Raw genomic sequence first — 21112 nt, forward strand, 5'->3', positions numbered from 1 at the left:
ACTCATATCATTTTTAAAATATTTCATCCCCATGCTCACCACACTACTTCAAGTCCCATTCCCTTGAATCAAAGAGTAGACATAGCATCTTCAGAAACTACTATCACTATTTGAGGACCAACTTGCTGAAATTCCTATATGTGCTTTTCAAAGTCATAAAAGAGAAGTGGTGGATATGAATGGCTCACTGCATTCATTCTGATACTTTAAGTTTTAAAATATGATAAGGCTACGTATTATTCAGGTCATCACCACCACCAACAAAAATTTGGGCCTTGTCGCCTCTAATTTCAATGATTCTCTTACAATTTCTCCATGACTTCCAAAGTCAACTAATTAAAATCTTTACCTTTTATATCAGACAATTACCTTTTCCGTGTTCTTATTTAAAATGAATGTATAGCCAAATCCATTACAGTAGAAACATTTTAAACTGTGGAACCAGAAATATCCCTTTTTAAAGTCTTCTCCACACGCCCTGCCCCCCTCCCCCGCCAGGTTGCCCATCAATCTGGTAATTTTAAGCCACAGCCACTATGAGGTAAGTTGACAGGTTAATAAAAATAAATAATAAGATATAAAATCCTAATAAATTTGTAACTATGGTAAAATATAATTACTTGATGTTTTTCTTAAGGGCTTTCTCCAGTTTCTTCACTTGTTGTTTATAAAGTCTTAATTCATGCTGTGTAGGCCTGTAGAAAATAAATCATGTTGAACACATTCAATTTATTTAATAAAACTATAAAGATATTTAATAATAATAAAGTATACTCTATTACTTGTCATAAATATGCTTAAAAATTCTTAAAATACTTCATAACTGCTAATGAGGTATTTATTGGCCACTGGATTTCTTCTGCGCATCCCCTATTCAAAACTTTCTACCCACTTTTATTGTTATTAACCTATTACTTGCTTTAATAGTGAATTATCTCAAATGCACAAACAAGAATAGAGTAAAACAAATAGTGGTGTGTCCATGCCTCAAGCTTTATCAAAGCTGAGTAGTAACCTGTTTAAAATCTTTTAACTAAAACCTTATACAGGTACTTCAAACTCCGTGTCCCTAATTATAGCCATTGCTCTCTCCTTCCCATACCACGGGCTTCCCTGGTGGTTCAGCTGGTAAAGAATCCATCTGCAATGCAGAGGACCCCAATTCGACTCCTGCGTTGGGAAGATCCACTGAAGAAGGGATAGGCTACCCATTCCAGTATTCTAGGGCTTCCCTTGTGGCTTAGATGGTAAAGAATCTGCCTGTAATGAGGGAGACTTGGGTTTGATCCCTAGTTTGGAAAGATCCCCTGGAGAAGGGAATGGCTACCCACTCCAGCATTCTGATCTGGAGAATTCCATGGACTGTATAGTCCATGAGGTCACAAAGAGTCAGACACGACTGAGCAACTTTCACTTTCACTTCCCATACCACAGGTAACCACTAGCCCAAATTCATTGTTCATTATTCCCATGCATGTTTTACAAATTTTCCACTCATATTTATATAACCATAAATTTACACATTACTATGTGGCAGGCTTTTAAGCCTTACAGAAATGGTTTTTATTGTAGGTATCAGTTTCCTCTCCATTAAAGTATAAGCTTTACAAGAACAAGATATTTGAGTTTTTTTGCTATATATGATATCAGAACTTAGGACCATGTCTAACTTACAATAGGTATCCAACAATATTTAATGAACGAAAAAAGTCTCAACAGTGTACATTCATTATTACTTTCTGTCAACATGTAGAGTGCCTTCCTTCTGTGGTAGTATGCTTGTATATAAATAAACCTTTCTGTTGTATGCCATTTAAACTTTAAAATTTTTCTCCCTTCCCACAACACATGTATATGATGAAATAAGACATTCTAAAGTAATTTGGAAAAAAATTAAAAATAGTTTGTGAAAGGGAAACCTACTGGCATAGGCTAAATCTATTCTGAGTTCCTAGCCAGTTTAATCTTCTTCCTATTTTCTCATTCCCCCTGCTTACATATTTATTTTTGTTCTTTCTATCATATGAGAGACTAATGATGAAAATGAGTATACAAATATGAGGTCCCCAACATTAGTTTTAGAGTAAAGGGGATAGGATGACTGATTTAACATTCAAAATCCCACTATTTGCTTAAATAAACATTAAATAAAAATGACAAGTTTCTCTCACCTGGCTTCCAAATCTTTTTGAAGATTCAGCTTTTCACTTAAAAGTACATCTATCTTAGATTTTGATTCCTTGAGTTGATTCTGTAATGACTGCAACATAGTTAATAAACAGTTAACTTTCCTAAGAGATTAATTATTATTTTACTTTATTAAAAAGCATTTATCAATCAGATAGTCCCCCATACCATTAGAAGGCCGTTGTAAGTGGGTGAAGCACTCAGGCTTCTATAATCTTCTTCTTCTGACTGACTTTCATCTTCTTTATATTGTCTATGAAAAAATAAATGTAGTGTATTTATGAAAAAATTATCTCCAAAGGAAAAAAAAATCTAGCTAACAAAAATTAAATCAATAAGGGCTTGATAACCTCAACATAAACTAAAACTTAAACCAAATTTCCTACTTATTCTTACATAAAATTGTAATAGAACATACTACTTACTAACTAGTACTACAGTATACATTTGTTCACTAATGCCTTAACTGGAATTTAAGATCCATGCAAACCAGAAGTTTGTCTGTCTTGCTCACCACTGTATCTCACTGCCCAGAATAGGGGGCTTAAGGAGGAGTAGAAAAACACTTGTTGAATGAACAAAGAATATTGTTTTCTCCTTCCAGTACTTTTAGAGCACAAAAAACTATATCAAAAAATACTGAGTGTAAGTGGACAAGGCCACAAATTTAGTGGCCCTGATTAAGTCTTGACACCTTCATTAACGAGTTGTATTATTTGGGTAAGTCAGTCTCTCAGAATTTTTCTTCTCATCTGTAGAACAGAGATAATTTCTATCACATCTACCTCACAAAATTGGTTTTAAAAGTAAATAAAAGACATCAAAACATTGTGTGAGCTACAAAGTACTATCAAATCAATATTAATGTTTTTTAAAACTGATAACATTAATACTGGGCTGTCCGAGACAGTAAACACTAGGTACATACAGGCAATGAGCACTTGAAATATGGCTAGTACAACTGAAGAACTAGACTTTTATTTCATTTTAATTAAAATTTTAAAGGTGAAGCAGTGTAAAATATTCTTCTGTGAAACACAACTTTATTGTTCAGGACTACCTTCCACTTTGATGCATCATGTTAAGGTATTAATGTTGCAGCCTGGGTTGTACACTGTGTGCATGTGTGGTTTGTAGTACTGTATATTAATACAAACTCACCACCAGTCTAGTCAGGATCAATGGATTGATTCAATCAGAATGATACCAATATAACACTGTTTATTCTGATACTATATTTATGGAGATACCTATATAAATCATAATTGGTAATTGATATATTTATTATTTTAATTATAAGAACTAAGGCTTTTAGTTTAAAAATTATGGACAGATTCTTTAAAAAATCAAGTGGAGATGATAACATCTGAGACAGTAAAATAACTGAAACAGTAAACAAAAGAGACTGAAAGAATGTGTCATAAATTTCCTAAAGAATGCTACATGATTTACTGCAGAACAAATTAGAAAAGCTGTTGGTTCAGAAGAGATGAAAGAAAAATAAAAAACAGATAAACAGGACTTTAAGAAAAGTAAAACACTTCTGAGCTTCAAAGGACATCATCCAGGGGAAAAAAAAGAAAATTTACACAATGGGGTAAAGTATTTGCAAACCTGATAAAGAACTTGTATCCAGAATTAACAAATAACTCATAATTTGACAAAAAGACAAAAAACTGCATTTAAAAATGGGCAAAGGACATCAATAGGCATTTCCCCAAAACAAGATATGCAAATAGACAGTAAACATATATAAGACACTAATCATTAGTCCTTTGAGATATCACTTTAGGATATTCATAAAGTTGTATCACTATCTCCACAATCAATTTTATTTATATTCTGGCCATGCCATGCAGCACGTGGGATTTTAGTTCCCCAACCAGGGACCAAATCCATGCACCCTATATTGGGAGCAGGGAGTCTTAACCACTGGAGCACCAGGGAAGTCTCTCCACAATCAATTTTAGAACATGTTCATCACCCATGGAGAAACACCATCCCATTAGCAATTACTTTCCATTTACTCTCTACCCTGAGTCCCTACTCCACTACAATCCAATTCCTAGGCAACTACTCATCTATTTTCTTTTTTTTATGAATTGCATATTCTGGACATTTCATGTAAATGGAATTGCATATTTTGTGATGTTGGGTTGCAGCAAAAGAGGGGCTCAGGGCAGACAGTGACTGCTAATGGGTATGGCGTTTTCTGTTTCTCAGTGGATGATGCCCATGTTCTAAAACTGATAGCAGAGATGGTGACACAATTTGTGAATATTCTAAAACTACTCAATCATATACTTTAAAATGGTGAATTTTATGGCATGTGAGTTATTCTCAATAAAGTTGTTATTTTAAAAAGTCATTAAATAAAAAATGTTTTAGGAGAATAAAGTAGATAACGATAAAGTATTTTCAGCAAATACATAATAGATACATTAAGAAATTTTCTCTCAACAGTCAAGAGAATCAAAGTCACCAAAATCAAAATTAACCACACAAAAAAAACTTCTAAAGTAAGTTTTTAGCAAAATCTGAGCTTATAACTTTGGCCAGCAACAAACCATTTTGAGGTCTTACACAAAAATAGAAACTATTCTTACATGAAATAAATTATTTTCTATGAAAATTTTGCTGCAAAATTATGAGAAAATAACTAAAACATTTTTATTAAAAAAAGGAAAGATCTTCAATTAAGCCCACAACAACTGCCTGGAGAATTCAAGACCTTTCTTATAATACCAAAGAGCAACTGATTTAATTTAAAAATTACATTTATTTTTAGATGAATCAAATGCTCAGTTAACACTGTGGGGATGTTCTGTCATCAGAGGACCTCCAGATTTATTAAGAAATGTTGACAACTGGAGGCTTTAAAAAAAAATCTGACTTATGGCACATCTTTGAATTTTACATATCTATCAAAGAAGAATTTCACCAAGACATGAAACAACCTTTTCATTTTTCCACAACAGAATGTAGCTCTGTAACATCAGAAATTTAGATTTACTAGGATTTTTAAAAGACTGACATTTCTCATTGCTTTGCTATACTGTATAAGACATATTGGAAATCTGTCAGTTTTTTCAAACAGACTGTGAATGTCATGAATTCAGTTGTTAAAATTATACAGGACATGTATAAATGCTATGCCAGTTTGTAGGACCATTGAAACAAACAGAAAACAATGACTTTAACCATCTATTGTGTTTTTTGTCAATGCTTATTGGTTGAGTCACGGAAAAGTTACAAAGACTAACTATACTGTTAACCTGAATTCAAAATTTTCTTGGAAAAAAAGTACTTGTCAAATGCTCAAACACAAAAATGGTGTGGTGGTGGTTTAGTCACTAAGTCATGTCCGACTCAAGTGACCCATGGACAGTAGCCCACCAGGCTCCTCTGTCCATGGGATTTTGCAGGCAATAATGGAGTGGTTTGCCATTTCCTTCTCCAGGGAATCTTCCCGACCCAGGGATCAAACCTGGGTCTCCTGCATTGCAGGCAGATTCTTTACCAACTGAGCTACCAGGGAAGCCTTCTCACTCGTATCACTCTATATATGAGTAAGCAAAATTTGAAGCTCCAAAGAAAAAACAGCATCTTTGTGTCTAGCTAATAGGTTATGAGAATTTACATTGAAGTGAAACTTTATAACACAAATCAATATTGTCTTCATGCATGTTTTTCTCATATTAATAATATATAGAAGATTTTAGTTTTAATCCACAGTGCAAATAAATTGGTTGTAAAACTACAAGAAAACTTCAAAGTTTGAAGTTTCTTGCTACTGACAGATTTAGAGTTGCTTTTCAATTTTACAACATCCTTCTGAATTAAATAGAAGTTAGTGAATTTAAGTTGGGTATAGTTTTTAATCCTTAATTCAGTCAAACCAATTATTCTAAAAAAGATGAGTCAGTTGTATAAATGTAGATGTAAATATTAAGGAAAAAAATTTTTGTACTTGACTTAGTTGCTAGAGAACTTTGAGGTATGTATAAAATAATCTGGGTATATAAGTCTATTTTTGAACTAGACTTCATGAAACCTAAATACAGATCAAATACCTCTGATGAAAATTTAGTGTTTGAAAAAAAAAAAGAAAATTTAGTGTTTGAATTGCGGTGTGCTATAAATTAAAATACCAAATTTCAATGGTTTAGAATGAAAAAAATAATGTGAGGTATCTAATAATATCATTGATTACATGTTGAAATGGCAATATTTCAGATATTAAATAAAATATATGAAAATGTAGTCCACTGGTTTCTTTTTACTTTCTAACTTGGCTACATGAAAAATGCAAAATTATATATGTGGTTTTCATGACATTTCTATTCGAGACAGCTGTACTAACCGTTCTCTCAGACCTTCTAAACATGCTAGTCTTTAACAAATGACCATGACCAAATAAGGATACTGGGTAGCTTCTATATAAAAAGTACTAAGATAGATGTATGGAGAAGGAAACGGCAACCCACTCCAGTAATCTTGCCTGGATAACTCCATGGACAGAGGAGCCTGGCTGGCTACAGTCCATGGGGTCGCAAAGAGTTGGACACAACTTAGCCACTAAACAACAAGATAGATGTATTATATAAACTATTCCAATTTATTAGGTGAGGAACATTTAGAGAAGTTATTTAAATTTGCTCAAAGTCTCTCAAATAGTAAGCAGTACTGATGAGACTTAAACTGAAATCTCTCTGGCTTCAAAGTGTATGTATTCAGATCATTCCCTATATACACTCTAAAATACCTGCCATTATGGCTATCTTTTTCTCTCAAGAGAAACCTAACACATATATATAGTAGAGGAGACCAATTTTAAATTTATGCAGACCTAAAAGGAAATGAGCTTCAGTAAAGAATCCTCACTTTATTTTCCTAGAGTCCTTTATTTAGCATTGACAGATTTTGTGGTTTTCTTGAAGTAAAAACATAATTTTAAACGTCCACAATTCTCATTTGGACATGGGATCCCCACAGCCAAATTCCTCCCACCCTTTCTTGAACGGCTTCCAGAAGCCCCAGGAGGGACCCAGTGTTGAACAGTATGCTTTTTAGGGGTACAGAGAAAGAGCAAAACTAGAGAAATCTTGTATTTTATTTTCTTCCCTAATCTGAATCATGTTCAATCAGAGGTGAACCTCAAAGTTACCTGCTTCCATTTCGCAACACCACTTAAAAATTTTCTATCTAGAAGGATGGAATTAGACAAGGAGACTTCACTTTACTAATTCATTATGGAGCTCTTTTCCCTGGGGTAACTTTTCAAATGTCTCCAACATCTCAGAAGAAACTCAGTCTGAGTCTTGTAGTTGTTATTCCTATGTTACTTTTCTTGGTTCTTTAATCCTATCTACCAAGCCAGGGAAATACTAATAGAAAAGGCTAGCAATATATTCCATGTAATGTATGTTGATATATTAACACTGGGTAAAGAAAAATAGGTAAAGTAAGAGCTGAGAACCTATCATTTTAAAACTTACTTTTCCTCTGTTTCAGAAACTGTAGCATGTTTGCAGTTTTCTAATGCTTAATACTTGCATTCAAATTTGGCTGCCTTGAGTGCGGCTACCTCTGCTTTCCCAGAGTTTTCTCATGTATGGAGGCAGAAAGGAAAACCAGTCCATAGTATCCAGAAACTGCCTTTCACAAGCTCTCTGGAGGCCTTCTCAAGCCTGTGCCCTAAAGTAGAGGGTCCAGATGGTGTGCCATAAGTGTGCTGTGCCAAGATATTACAAATATGCCAAGCACTCAAGACAACTGGTCAGAGTTCTTGAGCCAATTACCCCAGTGTGGTATACAAACATCACTTTCTGTGTTCCATGATGAGAAAAACTTCAGACAACACTGCCCTTTAAAAAACGGTGTTAAGCAGAGTGCTTCTACCTTTGCAAGAGGCCATGTCCCATCTGTCTTCTTCCTTTGTCTTGCTCCCTGAGCTCTACAGGTATATACATCCTTCTCCCGTGCCTCCTTTATCCCACTTAGACCTCCAAACATAACCCATCTTCCTTCATTTTCTCTTCTTTCACTTCTTTCAAGTAATATAATACTTGTCAGTTAATTCTCACACCCTCTTTTTAGAGTTCGCCTGCTTCTTCAGGTGATACTAATATCCTGCTGCTGCTAAGTTGCTTCAGTTGTGTCCAACTCTGTGCGACCACTTAGACGGCAGCTCACCAGGTTCCGCTGTCCCTGGGATTCTCCAGGCAAGAACACTGGAGTGGGTTGCCATTTCCTTCTCCAAAGCATAAAAGTGAAAAGTGAAAGTGAAGTCAGTCAGTCATGTCTGACTCTTCGCGACCCCATGGACTGCAGCCTACCAGGCTCCTCTGCCCATGGGATTTTCCAGGCAAGAGTACTGGAGTGGGTTACCACTGCCTTCTCCGAATATCCTACTAGTACATCTCAAAATCCACCTTGAAGTTGCTACAATCTCTCTATCAAGTTATTTACTCTTAGAAAATAAGAGACTGTTAAGTTTTGTTAATTCAATGAACTATGAAAAACCCTCTCCTTAGGACAGACTCTTCATCACTGCAAAGTATAAATGACTTCTACTTTTTCATCTGTGAGAATACTGTGTATAACACAGTCCCTATTTTCTTCCTGTATCTTTTCTCCCTTTAGAGCTGACTCATTTGAAAAGACCCTAATGCTGGGAAAGATTGAGGGCAGGAGAAGGGGACGACAGAGGATGAGATGGTTGGATGGCATCTCCGACTCAATGGACATGGGTTTGGGTGGACTCTGGGAGTTGGTGATGGACAGGGAGGTCTGGCGTGCTGTGGTTCATGGGGTTGCAAAGAGTCGGACACGACTGAGCGACTGAATTGAACTGAACTGAACTGGGAGACATTCAATCCAAGTATCTGACCTAGGCATAATTTGTACAAGCCAAAGTACTTCACTTTAGTTAGTCCAATGGTGATGGGATTGTTAAGCAAAAAAGTAATTCTTTTCCCTCAAGATTTCATTCCTCAATCCCAGATGTTCACTATAAACTCATGACAACCAAATTCAACAACACCTGCAACAGCCTCAGTCCTTTTATTATTTTTAGTTAGAGGACCCCAGTTTATATAACTTCAGAGGCAATCTCTCACACCACATTCTACCTGAGACATTTCAAAGATGGCTACACTAAATCTTCTCTACTCTGACTTCAAATCCCAAATGCTCTCTTCATCAACTAGACTGGGAGTCAGCAATCTGCTGCCTGTGGGCCACAGCCAGCAGGTTTTTTTTCCATTAATGTTTTATGGGAAATGGACATGTCAATTCATTTACTTACTGTCTATGGCTGATTTCATGCTGTAACAGAGTTGAGCAGTTGTGAGAGACTATACAGATTAAAATGCCTAAAATACAGTCTGGCCCTTTACAGGAAAAAAGTCATCCAACTCCTGAATCTACATTAGAATTTATTAAAAATACAGAGTAAAGGCTGCAGATAATATTCAGTCTGGACCATATAATATTTTTAAGAGGACTCAGTTTTAATTGCAAACATTAAAAATCTGCTTTCAGCAACCTAGATGCCCATCAGCAGATGAATGGATAAGGAAGCCTTGGTACATATACACCATGGAATATTACTCAGCCATTAAAAAGAATTCATTTGAACCAGTCCTAATGAGATGGATGAAGCTGGAGCCCCTTATACAGAGTGAAGTAAGCCAGAAAGATAAAGAACATTACAGCATACTAACACATATATATGGAATTTAGAAAGATGGTAACGATAACCCTATATGCAAAACAGAAAAAGAGACACAGAAATACAGAACAGACTTTTGAACTCTGTGGGAGAATGTGAGGGTGGGATATTTCAAAAGAACAGCATGTATACTATCTATGGTGAAACAGATCACCAGCCCAGGTGGGATGCATGAGACAAGTGCTCCGGCCTGGTGCACTGGGAAGACCCAGAGGAATCGGGTGGAGAGGGAGGTGGGAGCGGGGATCGGGATGGGGAATACGTGTAAATCCATGGCTGATTCATATCAATGTATGACAAAACCCACTGAAATGTTGTGAAGTAATTAGCCTCCAACTAATTAAAAAAAAAAAAATCTGCTTTCATTTATAAACCTAACCTTCTAACTTCTCAAAAAAGCAGATTTAGCCATTGGGCTCCCATTACTGCATGGCATCAACTGGCTAGAGTATATAATAAATGGCCTCTTAAAACAGCTCTCCAGTTTGGCACAGTTCCCACCTAACCTGCTTTGCTCATTTTTGATTTTCTGTGAGCATACCAATCTATAACCTCTCAAGCTATGAAATTCTTAATTTTGCTTCTCTTTACTCTGACATACTGTGATTGTTCATTTTAGTGTGAACTTGGCTAGACTATGGTGCCCTGCTATTTGGTTAAACACCAGTCTAAACACTACCGTGAGGTTATTTTTTAAATGTGACAAACATTTAAATCAATAGACTTTGAATAAAGCAGATTACCCTTCACAATGTGGGTGCATGCATGCATGCCGAGTCGCTTCAGTCATGTCCAACTCTGTGAGCCCTGTGCAATTAGTTAAAGACCTTAGAAGGAAAGACTGAAACCTCCAAGAAGAGAGGTATTCTGCCTTCAGATTGCCTTCAGCCTCAACTTTGCAACATCAACTCTTCCCTGGGTCTCCAGCTTGCATGCCAGCCTCACAGATTTCAGACTTGCCAGCTTCACAATAACATGAACCTATTTCTTTAAGACAATTCACTCTCTGTATATAAGTGTACATTCTACTGGTTCTGTTTCTTGCTAGAACCCTAATATACATACTTACAACTCCATCACCCAGGTTTTCTGTATCAAAGGAAACAGTACCTTCCTTCTTTCCAAGGCCAATGATGTCTTGTTGTTCATTTATAGCTTACTCTTGGTCCTCCATGGGAATGACTGCTCTCCATAGGTTACTACCTCTATCTATGAATATATCAACAAATCCCTTAAAGTTCAGAGAAATTGGCTTAATTATAGTGCCATTAAAAAGCCTACTCTTTTCCATCTATGAACTTTTGCTCATAGCATACAAGCAGTCTTTTTTTTTTCCTTTCTGCTTTCCCAAATTGTACTTATTCAAGCTCAAGCACAACCCCCCTCTGTTTTGTAATGGCTTCCCTGGTTACCCCATCCAAAACCAATTTGTTCCTGTTATCAACTCCTGTATTACTGACTGTACAGTTTTAAGTAATTACTTTTATTGTGACACTATATATTAGGCTCTTTTAAGTCTCACATTATTTTTCTTAACTATTAATGTGTTTACGTTTAATCTCCTTTACTAGATTGCAAACTCCTAGGAGGTAAGAATCATGTTCAAAACATTTTCCTATCTCAACAGAATCTAACACCATGTCTACCATCTTAAAAGACAGCTTCATTTGAAAAGAGAACGTCCCTGAAGTTACTTAATGTTTATCTATTTTATCTGTTCAGTACTTAAAACAGAACACAACAGAAAGTAGGTGCTTAGGTAAATATTTGTTAAAAGAACTGTTCCATTTATAAACAGTGAAACAAAACAGCTTTTATATTAAAGGCCTTAGATATTTATATTAAAGCACTTTAGATTATTTGGTCTTAGATATCTTTGAGCAATTTTTGGTTAATCAAAGACCATTATTTAAAATTTTACCCTTATTTCTTTAATCAGAGATGATAACTGTGCTTTATTCTATATACTTGATTTTGCACTATGTTTTATCTTTATCTCATAAATCTGCAAACTAATTAATTAGGCTGTACTTTGGCAGGAAGTTAATCCAATCCTACACACTGTGTTGATATACTCAGTAACTATCTAGTGGCTAGATGACATCAGTAGAACAAATCATAATACCTCAACAAAATAAAAATACTATTTCATCTGTGACCAATACTTAGTGATTATTAAATATACATATTTTAATATAAATGCAACAATGAATTTCAACATAAGTAGTAAAGTACAGTCTTAAATATTCTTTATAAAAAGGAATTTATAGTTACATATTAGGTAAATTATACACATATCCAGTAGATTTTCAAAATGTATTTAATATTTCAAAAGGCCATAAAAGCTTTTGCTGTAATTCACAACTTGATAATTACTTTTAAAATTTTAATACAGGACAAGTCATACCTTTGTTTATGAAATTTTCTAATTTTAGATTCATAGTAATCAATAAGGCAAAGCAACCTAGAAAACAGATGAGTTATTTTCAAAATGTGGTATTGGAACATTTACTATTGTCTCTATTCAATTTCAAATTATACTGATAAATATCTGCAAATTCATAAAAAATTTAAGTGATTTTTGCCAGAAGTATCCCATATATTTTAATTTTAATGTATACATTTTTAAATAACCACAGACATTAAATCTCAACATATTAAATATAGATTCTCCTTGATCAAACAGGTCTACCTTTAACAATCACTCCCACAGAAACATTTGCCCAAGGCTATAACTTAAGATGAACAAAGTTGTTCAATGCATTATGACACAATCTAAACATTCTTCAACAAGGGAAAAGTTAAATAATAGCACATCCATATTATAGAAAATGAGGAAGCACTAGAAGAGATAATGTAAATTTGTAGGAAAAAATTAATGTTGCATAGCCAAATGTATAACTATTTTTTTGAAGAAAGTAGGTGTATATATGAGTCTATGTACTGAAAATGAACTATATGACTTCTTAACTGAGGGATAATATTACCCGAACTGGGGGATGGTACTGGTTGTCACACTGAATAGCTGGGGAGGGAGCAAGGATGCTTAAAAGTTCATTAATGAACAAATGAATGCTCATCATGCCCTACAATGAAGAATGGTCCCACCTAAAAAGTCAACAGCACTATTGCTGTGAAACACTTGGAAGAACATAAACCAAACTGTAAAAAGTGGTTATCTCCAGGATATGGAATTAGGAGAAGTAAGCAGGTTTATAATACATTACTTTATATACTTTTATATTGTTTGAATTTTTGTAGGCATGCAGTGCTTTTCTAATTTAAAAAAATCCTCAAAGAAAAATAAAATAACACTACACTTTCATACTATTCTTTTTAAAGCAAGAATTTTTAGTATTTCACTCTTGTCTTGGGAAAATTACTCACCCACCTCCTTTTTCAGAACTAATTCAACCATTTGTGCTTTTAACATCATAACTTTCTGCATTATTCTTTCCCTTCAACTTTCCCCATGCCAACACATACCAGCTTTCATATTATTCTGCAAATATGCTTTAATTTCCTTTATATACTTTACAAACCCTCTCACCTCCCTCCTTCCCCAATGCTACTATCCCATTTCTATTTTTCCTGCATGACAAACTTCATTCATTCTGAATGACTATTACCTCTACCGTCAATAAACTTATAAGGAAGACTTACTATGTGTCAAACCAGCAACTGAGCAAATAAGACAGTAAGAAGACAAACACAAACTGATGAGGTGGCATATAAAACTTCTCACCACCCTCCCCTTCAAACATTCTTGTTCCTCAGTTAGCCTGACACCCAAACGTAACTCCTCTTCTGCCTTTTCTTTCTCTGTCTAAACTTTAAAGCTCTATGGAGCTGGGCCTTTCTAACTATAGGTCTGATGGGGCTTCCCCAGTGGCTCAGAAGTAAAGAATCCACCTGCAATGCAGGAGATGTGGATTTGATCCCTGGGTCAGGAAGATCCCCTGGAGAAAGAAATTGTAACCCACCCGTGTTCTTGCCTAGGAAATCCCATGGACAGAGGAAACTAGAGGGCCGCGGAGTCGCAAACAGTCAGACATACCTTTGCAACTAAACAACATCAGGCATGATATCTCTATGTCACTGACAGAAGATGTCTAAGTACATATTCACAGATAAACCATCCTCCTCCTGTCCCTTTCTCCAAATCTAGCTTGAAATCTGGCTATCTTTGACTTCTCTCCTTCTTTCAACATCTACAGTCAATTGGTATAGGTAATTCCTGTCCATCTCTGCAGTATCTCTTTCTTTTCTTTATAGATCTGTGTTATTTCCCAACTAGACTATTACAACTGATCATTAACTGCTTACTCTAAAAACTAAGAGTTAAAATGAAGGAGCTGAGCACTGCTCTTACCTTCCCTGTAACAAACCACACAGGGCAACCAGATAGTCCCTACTCAACAGGAAAGGTTCTTTTTCTTAATGGAAGAACTCCAGCAAGAAAAAAGGAAAAAGGAAAAAAAGGGATAGCAGAATTGAAAACAAGATCAATGAGCGAAACCATCAGATGAGAAGAGGATGGGAAATTTTATAGGAGAAGGATCAGATTGTTGCTATTTAAACCCCTGAACCATCTTAGCATCCCTGAGAGAAGCTCTACTAGACATATATGTTATTATTAGAAGAATAAATTATCACCTATGAAGTATGTCACCAAAAATACTTGCATCTGAATTTAGATACTTTCAGCTTAGAGGGAACACAGGAGACAGAAGAATAAGTTAAACAACACAGTAAGGAAGCAAATAGACAAATCTAACATGTACCTCTCCAGGACAACCAATCGTTTTCTTCAACAAGTTAATGACATTAAAACAAACAAAAAAAAAGGGCAGAGAAGAGGAAGAGGAAGATTCCACCAGTTTAAGAGATAAAACCATACCCAAGATGAAATCTATTTTTTAAAAAATGAAGAGTCTAGCAACATATCAATTTATGTAGCAAACATTACTGTTTATCCAAGACGGTATGAGGAACTCTTTTGCAGAGATAAGAAAACACTCTATTTTGAGTGATAATGCGTTCTTCTTCTTCCTGTGTTAACCTATAGATATCCTTCTGCAAAGCAGCAATAGTCTCTTGTTGCTCCATTCGTTTTTTCTTATAATGTTCACATTTTGCCTGTAAGAAATTAAAAAAAAAAAAATTACAATATGTACATCTAAGACATGCTGTTCTAACAATATTGTACACAAAGCTAGCCTCACAATTTCTATGAAGCTGTCTCATTCAAGAACTTCAGTAGGGAGGCTGTTTTTAAATGGGTACAAGGTCCAGGAACAATGATACATCATAAATGCAAAAACTGTAACAAGTAAAATCAGTGTAAAATGGGGAAAATATTGTTTATACTTGCATGCATTTAAGGATATGTAATAAGTAAAAGAACTCAATCTTTGTAAAACTAAGTTTATATACAGGTTTAGATGAAAATGATAATCAGGAAGGGGCCAATATTAAAGATGCTGAAAAGAACCATGAATTAAAATTAAGATGCTTAAATGATCAATGACAATTCAGGATTTCAGATGGCTTAATTAACTTAGGCATTCATGTAATATGGGAGACTGCAAACTCAGCATAATCAGGAATTTGTTAAGAAATAATATATACCCCCAAGATTTATGCAAGGGAATGTAAATCCTGAATACTCTCTTGTCTTCAGTGAACTATCACTGGCCTGGTTTTCCTAAAAGACTCTGATGCTGGGAAAGACTGAAGGCAGGAGGAGAAGGAGACGACAGAGGACGAGATGGTTGGATGGCATCACCAACTCAAAGGACACGAGTTTGAGCAATCTCCAGAAGATGGTGAAGGACAGGGAAGCCTGGCATGCTGCAGTCCATGGGGTTGCAAAGAGTCAGACACAACTAAGCAAATGAACAACCATGGCTTCCATCCCTATAGGTCCTTTGAAAGGTCATTATCAGCAGCACCATCATTATTATTAATACACTTTTTATAAAGTTCAGTGGGACGCCCTATCCCCATCTATCTGCAAAATATTAAGACACTACTTTCAGAAGGGGCGCGCATCCAAGCACATGTTTTCCTACCCATAGTGTCAAGTTTGCACAGACTTAGAGACCCTCAGGGGAAAAAAGGAGACTCAGCTTCTGGGTACCATACCATCTCTCAGTAACCACCCAGAGTTTATTCTCTGCTTCAGCCCCACCCTGAGCCAGGCAGGAGATCTATAGTCAAGTGACTTAAAACTAGAATGGCTCAAATTTTCAACGTTGCACGATATAAAAGAATCACGTGTATCTCTCCTAAGATATTCTATAAGATTAGCATAACCCTAGTACCCAAACCAGACAACACAAGCAAAGAGAACCACAAACCGATATCCCATCATTTAAACAATGATGAAAAAATGCAACAAACTGAGTTTAGCAAACCAAATTCTAAGCAGCATATTAAAAGGATTATACACCATTACCAAGTAGGATTATTCCTGGAACGCAGGAATGGTTCAACATATGAAAAAAAAATGTAATATACTACATTAACAAAAAAAAAAAACAAAAAACACCACACGATAATCTCAATCAGTGCAGAGAAAGCATCTGACAAAGTTCAATGCCCTTTCAAGATAAAAACACTCAAACTAGGAATAGAAGGAAACTACTTCAACATAACAAAAGCCATCTATGAAAACATCATATTCAACATTAAAAGACTGAAAACCTTTCCTCTAAGATTAGGAACCATGCAAAGATAATTGCATTCACCATTTCTGTTCTATATAGTACTGGAAGTCCTAGCCTGAGCAATTAGGCAAGAAGAAGAAATATAAGGCATTCAACTTGGAAAGGAAGAAGTAAAATTATCTCTTTGCAGATGACATGATCTGAAACACAGAAAACCCTAAAGAGTCCACCAAAAAAAAACCCCAAAAACCCATTAGAATAAATGAATTCAGAAAGTACCAGAATACAAAGTCAATGCAAAAAATCAACTTTATGTCTATACGCTAACCATGAACAATTTAAAAAGAAAATTAAAAAAATAATTCCATGTATAGTAGCATCAAAAAGAATAAAATAGGAATAAAGCAAGAAGGCAAAAGAATTATACACTGAATATTATACAAGTTGTGAAGGAAATGGAAGACAGAAATTACTAGGAAAATATCCTGTGTTCACAGACTGGAAGACTTAATATTGTTAAGATGTCAATACTATACAAAGTGGTCTACAGATTTAATGCAATCTCTATAAAAACCCCAGTGACTTTTTTTTGCAGAAATAGAAATGGAAACAACACATGCTCATCAACAGACGAATGGATTATGATATATATATATATACACACACACACACACACATATATACACACACACACACAATCGAATACTACTCAGACTTACAAAAGAATTAAATAAGGTCATCTACAACAACACAGATGGACCCAGAAATTATCACACTAAAAGAAGCAAAGTCAGAAAAGACAAATATAGTGTGATATCACTTACATGTGGAATCTAAAATATTATATAAATGGACTTATTTTAAAAATGGAAACAGGCTCAAAGAGAGAAAACGAACCAATGGTTACCAAAGGGGCAGGGGATGAGGAGTAAATTGGGAGTTTGGGACTAGCAGATACACACCACTATATATAAAATAGATACACAACTAGGTTCTACTGTATATCACAGGGAACTATATTCAAAATCTTGTAATAACCTATAATGAAAAAGTATGTATGTCCTGAATCAATTTGCTGGAATTCATCCTAAAGTTCAGACCTCAGGAGATCCCACATAGCCAAAACAATCTTGTTAAAGCTCTCACATTTCCTGATTTCAAAGGTGACTACAAAGCCAAAGTAATCAAAATTGTGTGGTACTGGCATTAAAGACATATAGACTAATGGATTAGAATGAATACCCCAGAAATAATACTGCATATCCACAGTCAAATTATTTTCAACAAGCATGCCAAGATCATTCAATGGGAAAAGAACAAGCTCTGTTCAACAAATAATGTTGGGAAAACTAGGTGTATACATGTAAAAAAATGAAGTTGGATGCTTACCTATACCACATACAAAAGTTAATTTAAAATGGATCAAAATTCTAAAGGTAAGAGCTAAAATTATAAAACTCAGAAGAAAACATAAGGCAAAAGCTTCATGACATTGGATTTGACAACCATTTCTTGGTTATGACATCAAAAGCACAAGCAACAAAAGAAAAAAATATATAAATTTGACTTTATTAGAATTCAAACTTTTGTGCATTGAAAAACACTAGAATAAAATGCCAACTCGCAAAATGAGAAAAAATATTTGCAAATAACATTGGACTGGCCAAAAAGTTCGTTCAGGTTTTGCTGCACCATCTTACAGGAAAACCTGAACACAACCCAAACAAACTTTTTTGGCCAACCCCATACTTCTGATAAGGAGTCAATACTCAGAATAAATAACTCCTACAACTCAACAAAAACATAAGTCTGATTTTAAAATGGGCAAAGGACTTGAATAGACATTTCTCTAAAAAGAGATACACAAACGGCCAATAAGCACCTGAAAAGATGCTTAACATCACTAACCATCAGAGAAATGCAAATTAAAACCACAATGAGAAACCATTTCACGCCCATTAGGATGGCTACTACTAACAAAAACAAAACAAAAATAGAAAACAACAAGTGTGGCTAAGAATGTGGAGAAACTGGAATTCTTGTGCATTGCTGGTGGGAATGTAAACGGTACAGCCACTATGGAAAAGAGTATGGCAGTTCCTCAAAAAATGAAAGATAAAATTACCATGCATGTGCCAAGTCACTTCAGTCATGTCAAACTCTTTGCAACCCCCATGGACTATAGCCTGCCAGGCTCCTCTGTCCATGGGGATTCTCAAGGCAATACTGGAGTGGGTTGCCAGGCCCTCCCTCCAGGGGATCTTCCTGACTGAGAGATCAAACCCACATCCCTTAAGTCTCCTGCATTGGCAGATGGGTTCTTCACCACCAGCACCACATACAATCCAACAATCCCCTTCTGGGTACACACCAAAATGAACTGAAAGCAGGGACTGGAACAGATATTTGTATGTCTATATAAACAGCAGCATTATTCAAAAAAACCAAAAGATGGTAACAACCCAAGTGTCTAGTGATGAACAGTGTTAGAATGAGTAACTGTGAATGAATAAACAAAATATGGTATATACAGGTGATCCTTGAATAATGTGGGGGTTAAGGATGCCAACAGTCGGTACCGTCAAAAATTCACATATAACGTATAGGTGGCTCTCAGTATCTAAGGTTCCTCTGCATCCATGTATTCAACCAACAGTGATCGTGGAGTTCAGAAATATTCACTACTGAAAAAAATCTGCACATAAGTGGACATACACAGTTCAAACCATGTTCTACAAGAGTCAACTGTACATACAATAGAATATTCAGTTTAGTTCGGTTGCTCAGTCATGTCCAACTCTTAGCAACTCCATGGACTGCAGCATGCCAGGCCTCCCTGTCCATCACCAACTCCCGGAGTTTACTCAAACTCATGTCCATTGAGTTGGTGATGCCATCAAACCATATTATCCTTTGTCATCCCCTTCTCCTCCCGCCTTCAATTTTTCCCAGCAACAGGGTATTTTCCAATGACTCAGTTCTTCACATCAGGTGGCCAAAGTATTGGAGTTTCAGCTTCAACATCAGTCTTTCCAATGAACATTCAGGACTGACTTCCTTTAGGATGGACTGGTTGGATCTCCTTGCATTCCAAGGGACTCTCAAGAGTCTTCTCCAATACCACAGTTCAAAAGCATCAATTCTTCAGCACTCAGCTTTCTTTATAGTCCAACTCTCGTATCCATACATGACTAGTGGAAAAACAATAGCTTTGACTAGCTGGACCTTTGTCGGCAAAGTAATATCTCTGCTTTTTAATATGCTGTCTAGGTTGGTCATAACTTTTCTTCTAAGGAGTAAGTGTCTTTTAGTTTCATGGCTGCAGTCACCACCATCTGCAGTGATTTTGGAGCCTCAAAATATAAAGTCTGTCACTGTTTCCCCACCTATTTGCCATGATGTGATGGGACCAGATGCCATGGATCTTAGTTTTCTGAATGTTGAGTTTTAAACCAACTTTTTCACTCTTCTCTTTCACTTTCATCAAGAGGCTCTTTAGTTCCTCTTTGCCTTCTGCCATAAGGGTGATGTCATCTGCATATCTGAGGTTATTGATATTTCTCCCGGCAATCTTGATTCCAGCCTGTGCTTCATCCAGTCCAGCATTTCACATGATATACTCTGCATATAAGTTAAATAAGCAGGTAACAATATACAGCCTTGATGTACTCCTTTTCCTATTTGGAACCAGTCTGTTGTTCCATGTCCAGTTCTGACTGTTGCTTCTTCCTCTGCATACAGATTTCTCAGGAGGCAGGTCAGGTAGTCTGGTATTCCCATCTCTTGAGGAATTTTCCACAGTTTGTTGTGATCCACACAGTCAAAGGCTTTGGTGTAGTCAATAAAGCAGAAATAGATGTTTTTCTGGAACTCTCTTGCTTTTTCGGTGAGCCAGCAGATGTTGGCAATTTGATCTCTGGTTCCTCTGTGTTTTCTAAATCCAGTTTGAACATCTGGAGGTTCATTGTTCATGTACTGTTGAAGCCTGGCTTGGAGAATTTTGAGCATTACTTTGCTAGTGTGTGAGATGAGTGCAATTGTGCAGTAGTTTGAGCATTCTTTGGCATTGCCTTTCTTTGGGATTGGAATGAAAAATGACCTTTTCCAGTCCTGTGGCCACTGCTGAGGATCCAGACTTAAAATTGTGACACATGCTACAACATGGATGAATCTTGAACACATTATGCTAAATAAAATAAGCCAGTCACAAAAGGATAAATATTATAAGACTTCACTTATATGATGTACCCAGAGTAGTTAAATCAATAGACACAGAAAGTAGAATGATGGCTGCCAGGAGCTGCAGGGAGTGAGGAATAGGCAGTTACTATTTAACCAGTATAGAGTTTTAGTTGGGAAGATGAAAAAAGTCTGAAGATGGATGGTGAGAATTGTTGTACAACAATGTTAATGTATTAAAAGTCACTGAACTCTACACTTCAAAATGGTAAATTTTATGTTACGGAAATAATTTACCACAATAAAAAAAAGAGGGGGAAAAATCAACCAGCAATGAATA

The 21112-nt window shown here is 35.8% G+C and overlaps 1 protein-coding gene across 8 annotated transcripts in view; it reads right to left on the reverse strand.

Annotated features, from left to right (window-relative positions):
• CEP70 (centrosomal protein 70) overlaps window positions 1-21112 on the reverse strand; it is a 77414-nt gene that overhangs the window by 26153 nt on the left and 30149 nt on the right. For 7 of the 8 annotated variants that reach the window (XM_061167696.1, XM_061167688.1, XM_061167693.1 and 4 more), the window contains 5 exons: window positions 14892-15061; window positions 12330-12386; window positions 2356-2440; window positions 2172-2260; window positions 621-695 (listed from right to left, as the gene is read on the reverse strand). In XM_061167696.1, coding sequence (XP_061023679.1) covers window positions 621-695; window positions 2172-2260; window positions 2356-2440; window positions 12330-12386; window positions 14892-15061 — 476 coding nt within the window. The remainder of the gene's footprint in view (window positions 1-620; window positions 696-2171; window positions 2261-2355; window positions 2441-12329; window positions 12387-14891; window positions 15062-21112) is intronic. The other variant, XM_061167695.1, reaches the window with a different exon arrangement.

The sequence above is a fragment of the Dama dama genome, chromosome 19, assembly GCF_033118175.1.
Source record: "Dama dama isolate Ldn47 chromosome 19, ASM3311817v1, whole genome shotgun sequence".
In the NCBI taxonomy this organism is placed as follows: Eukaryota; Metazoa; Chordata; class Mammalia; order Artiodactyla; family Cervidae; genus Dama; species Dama dama.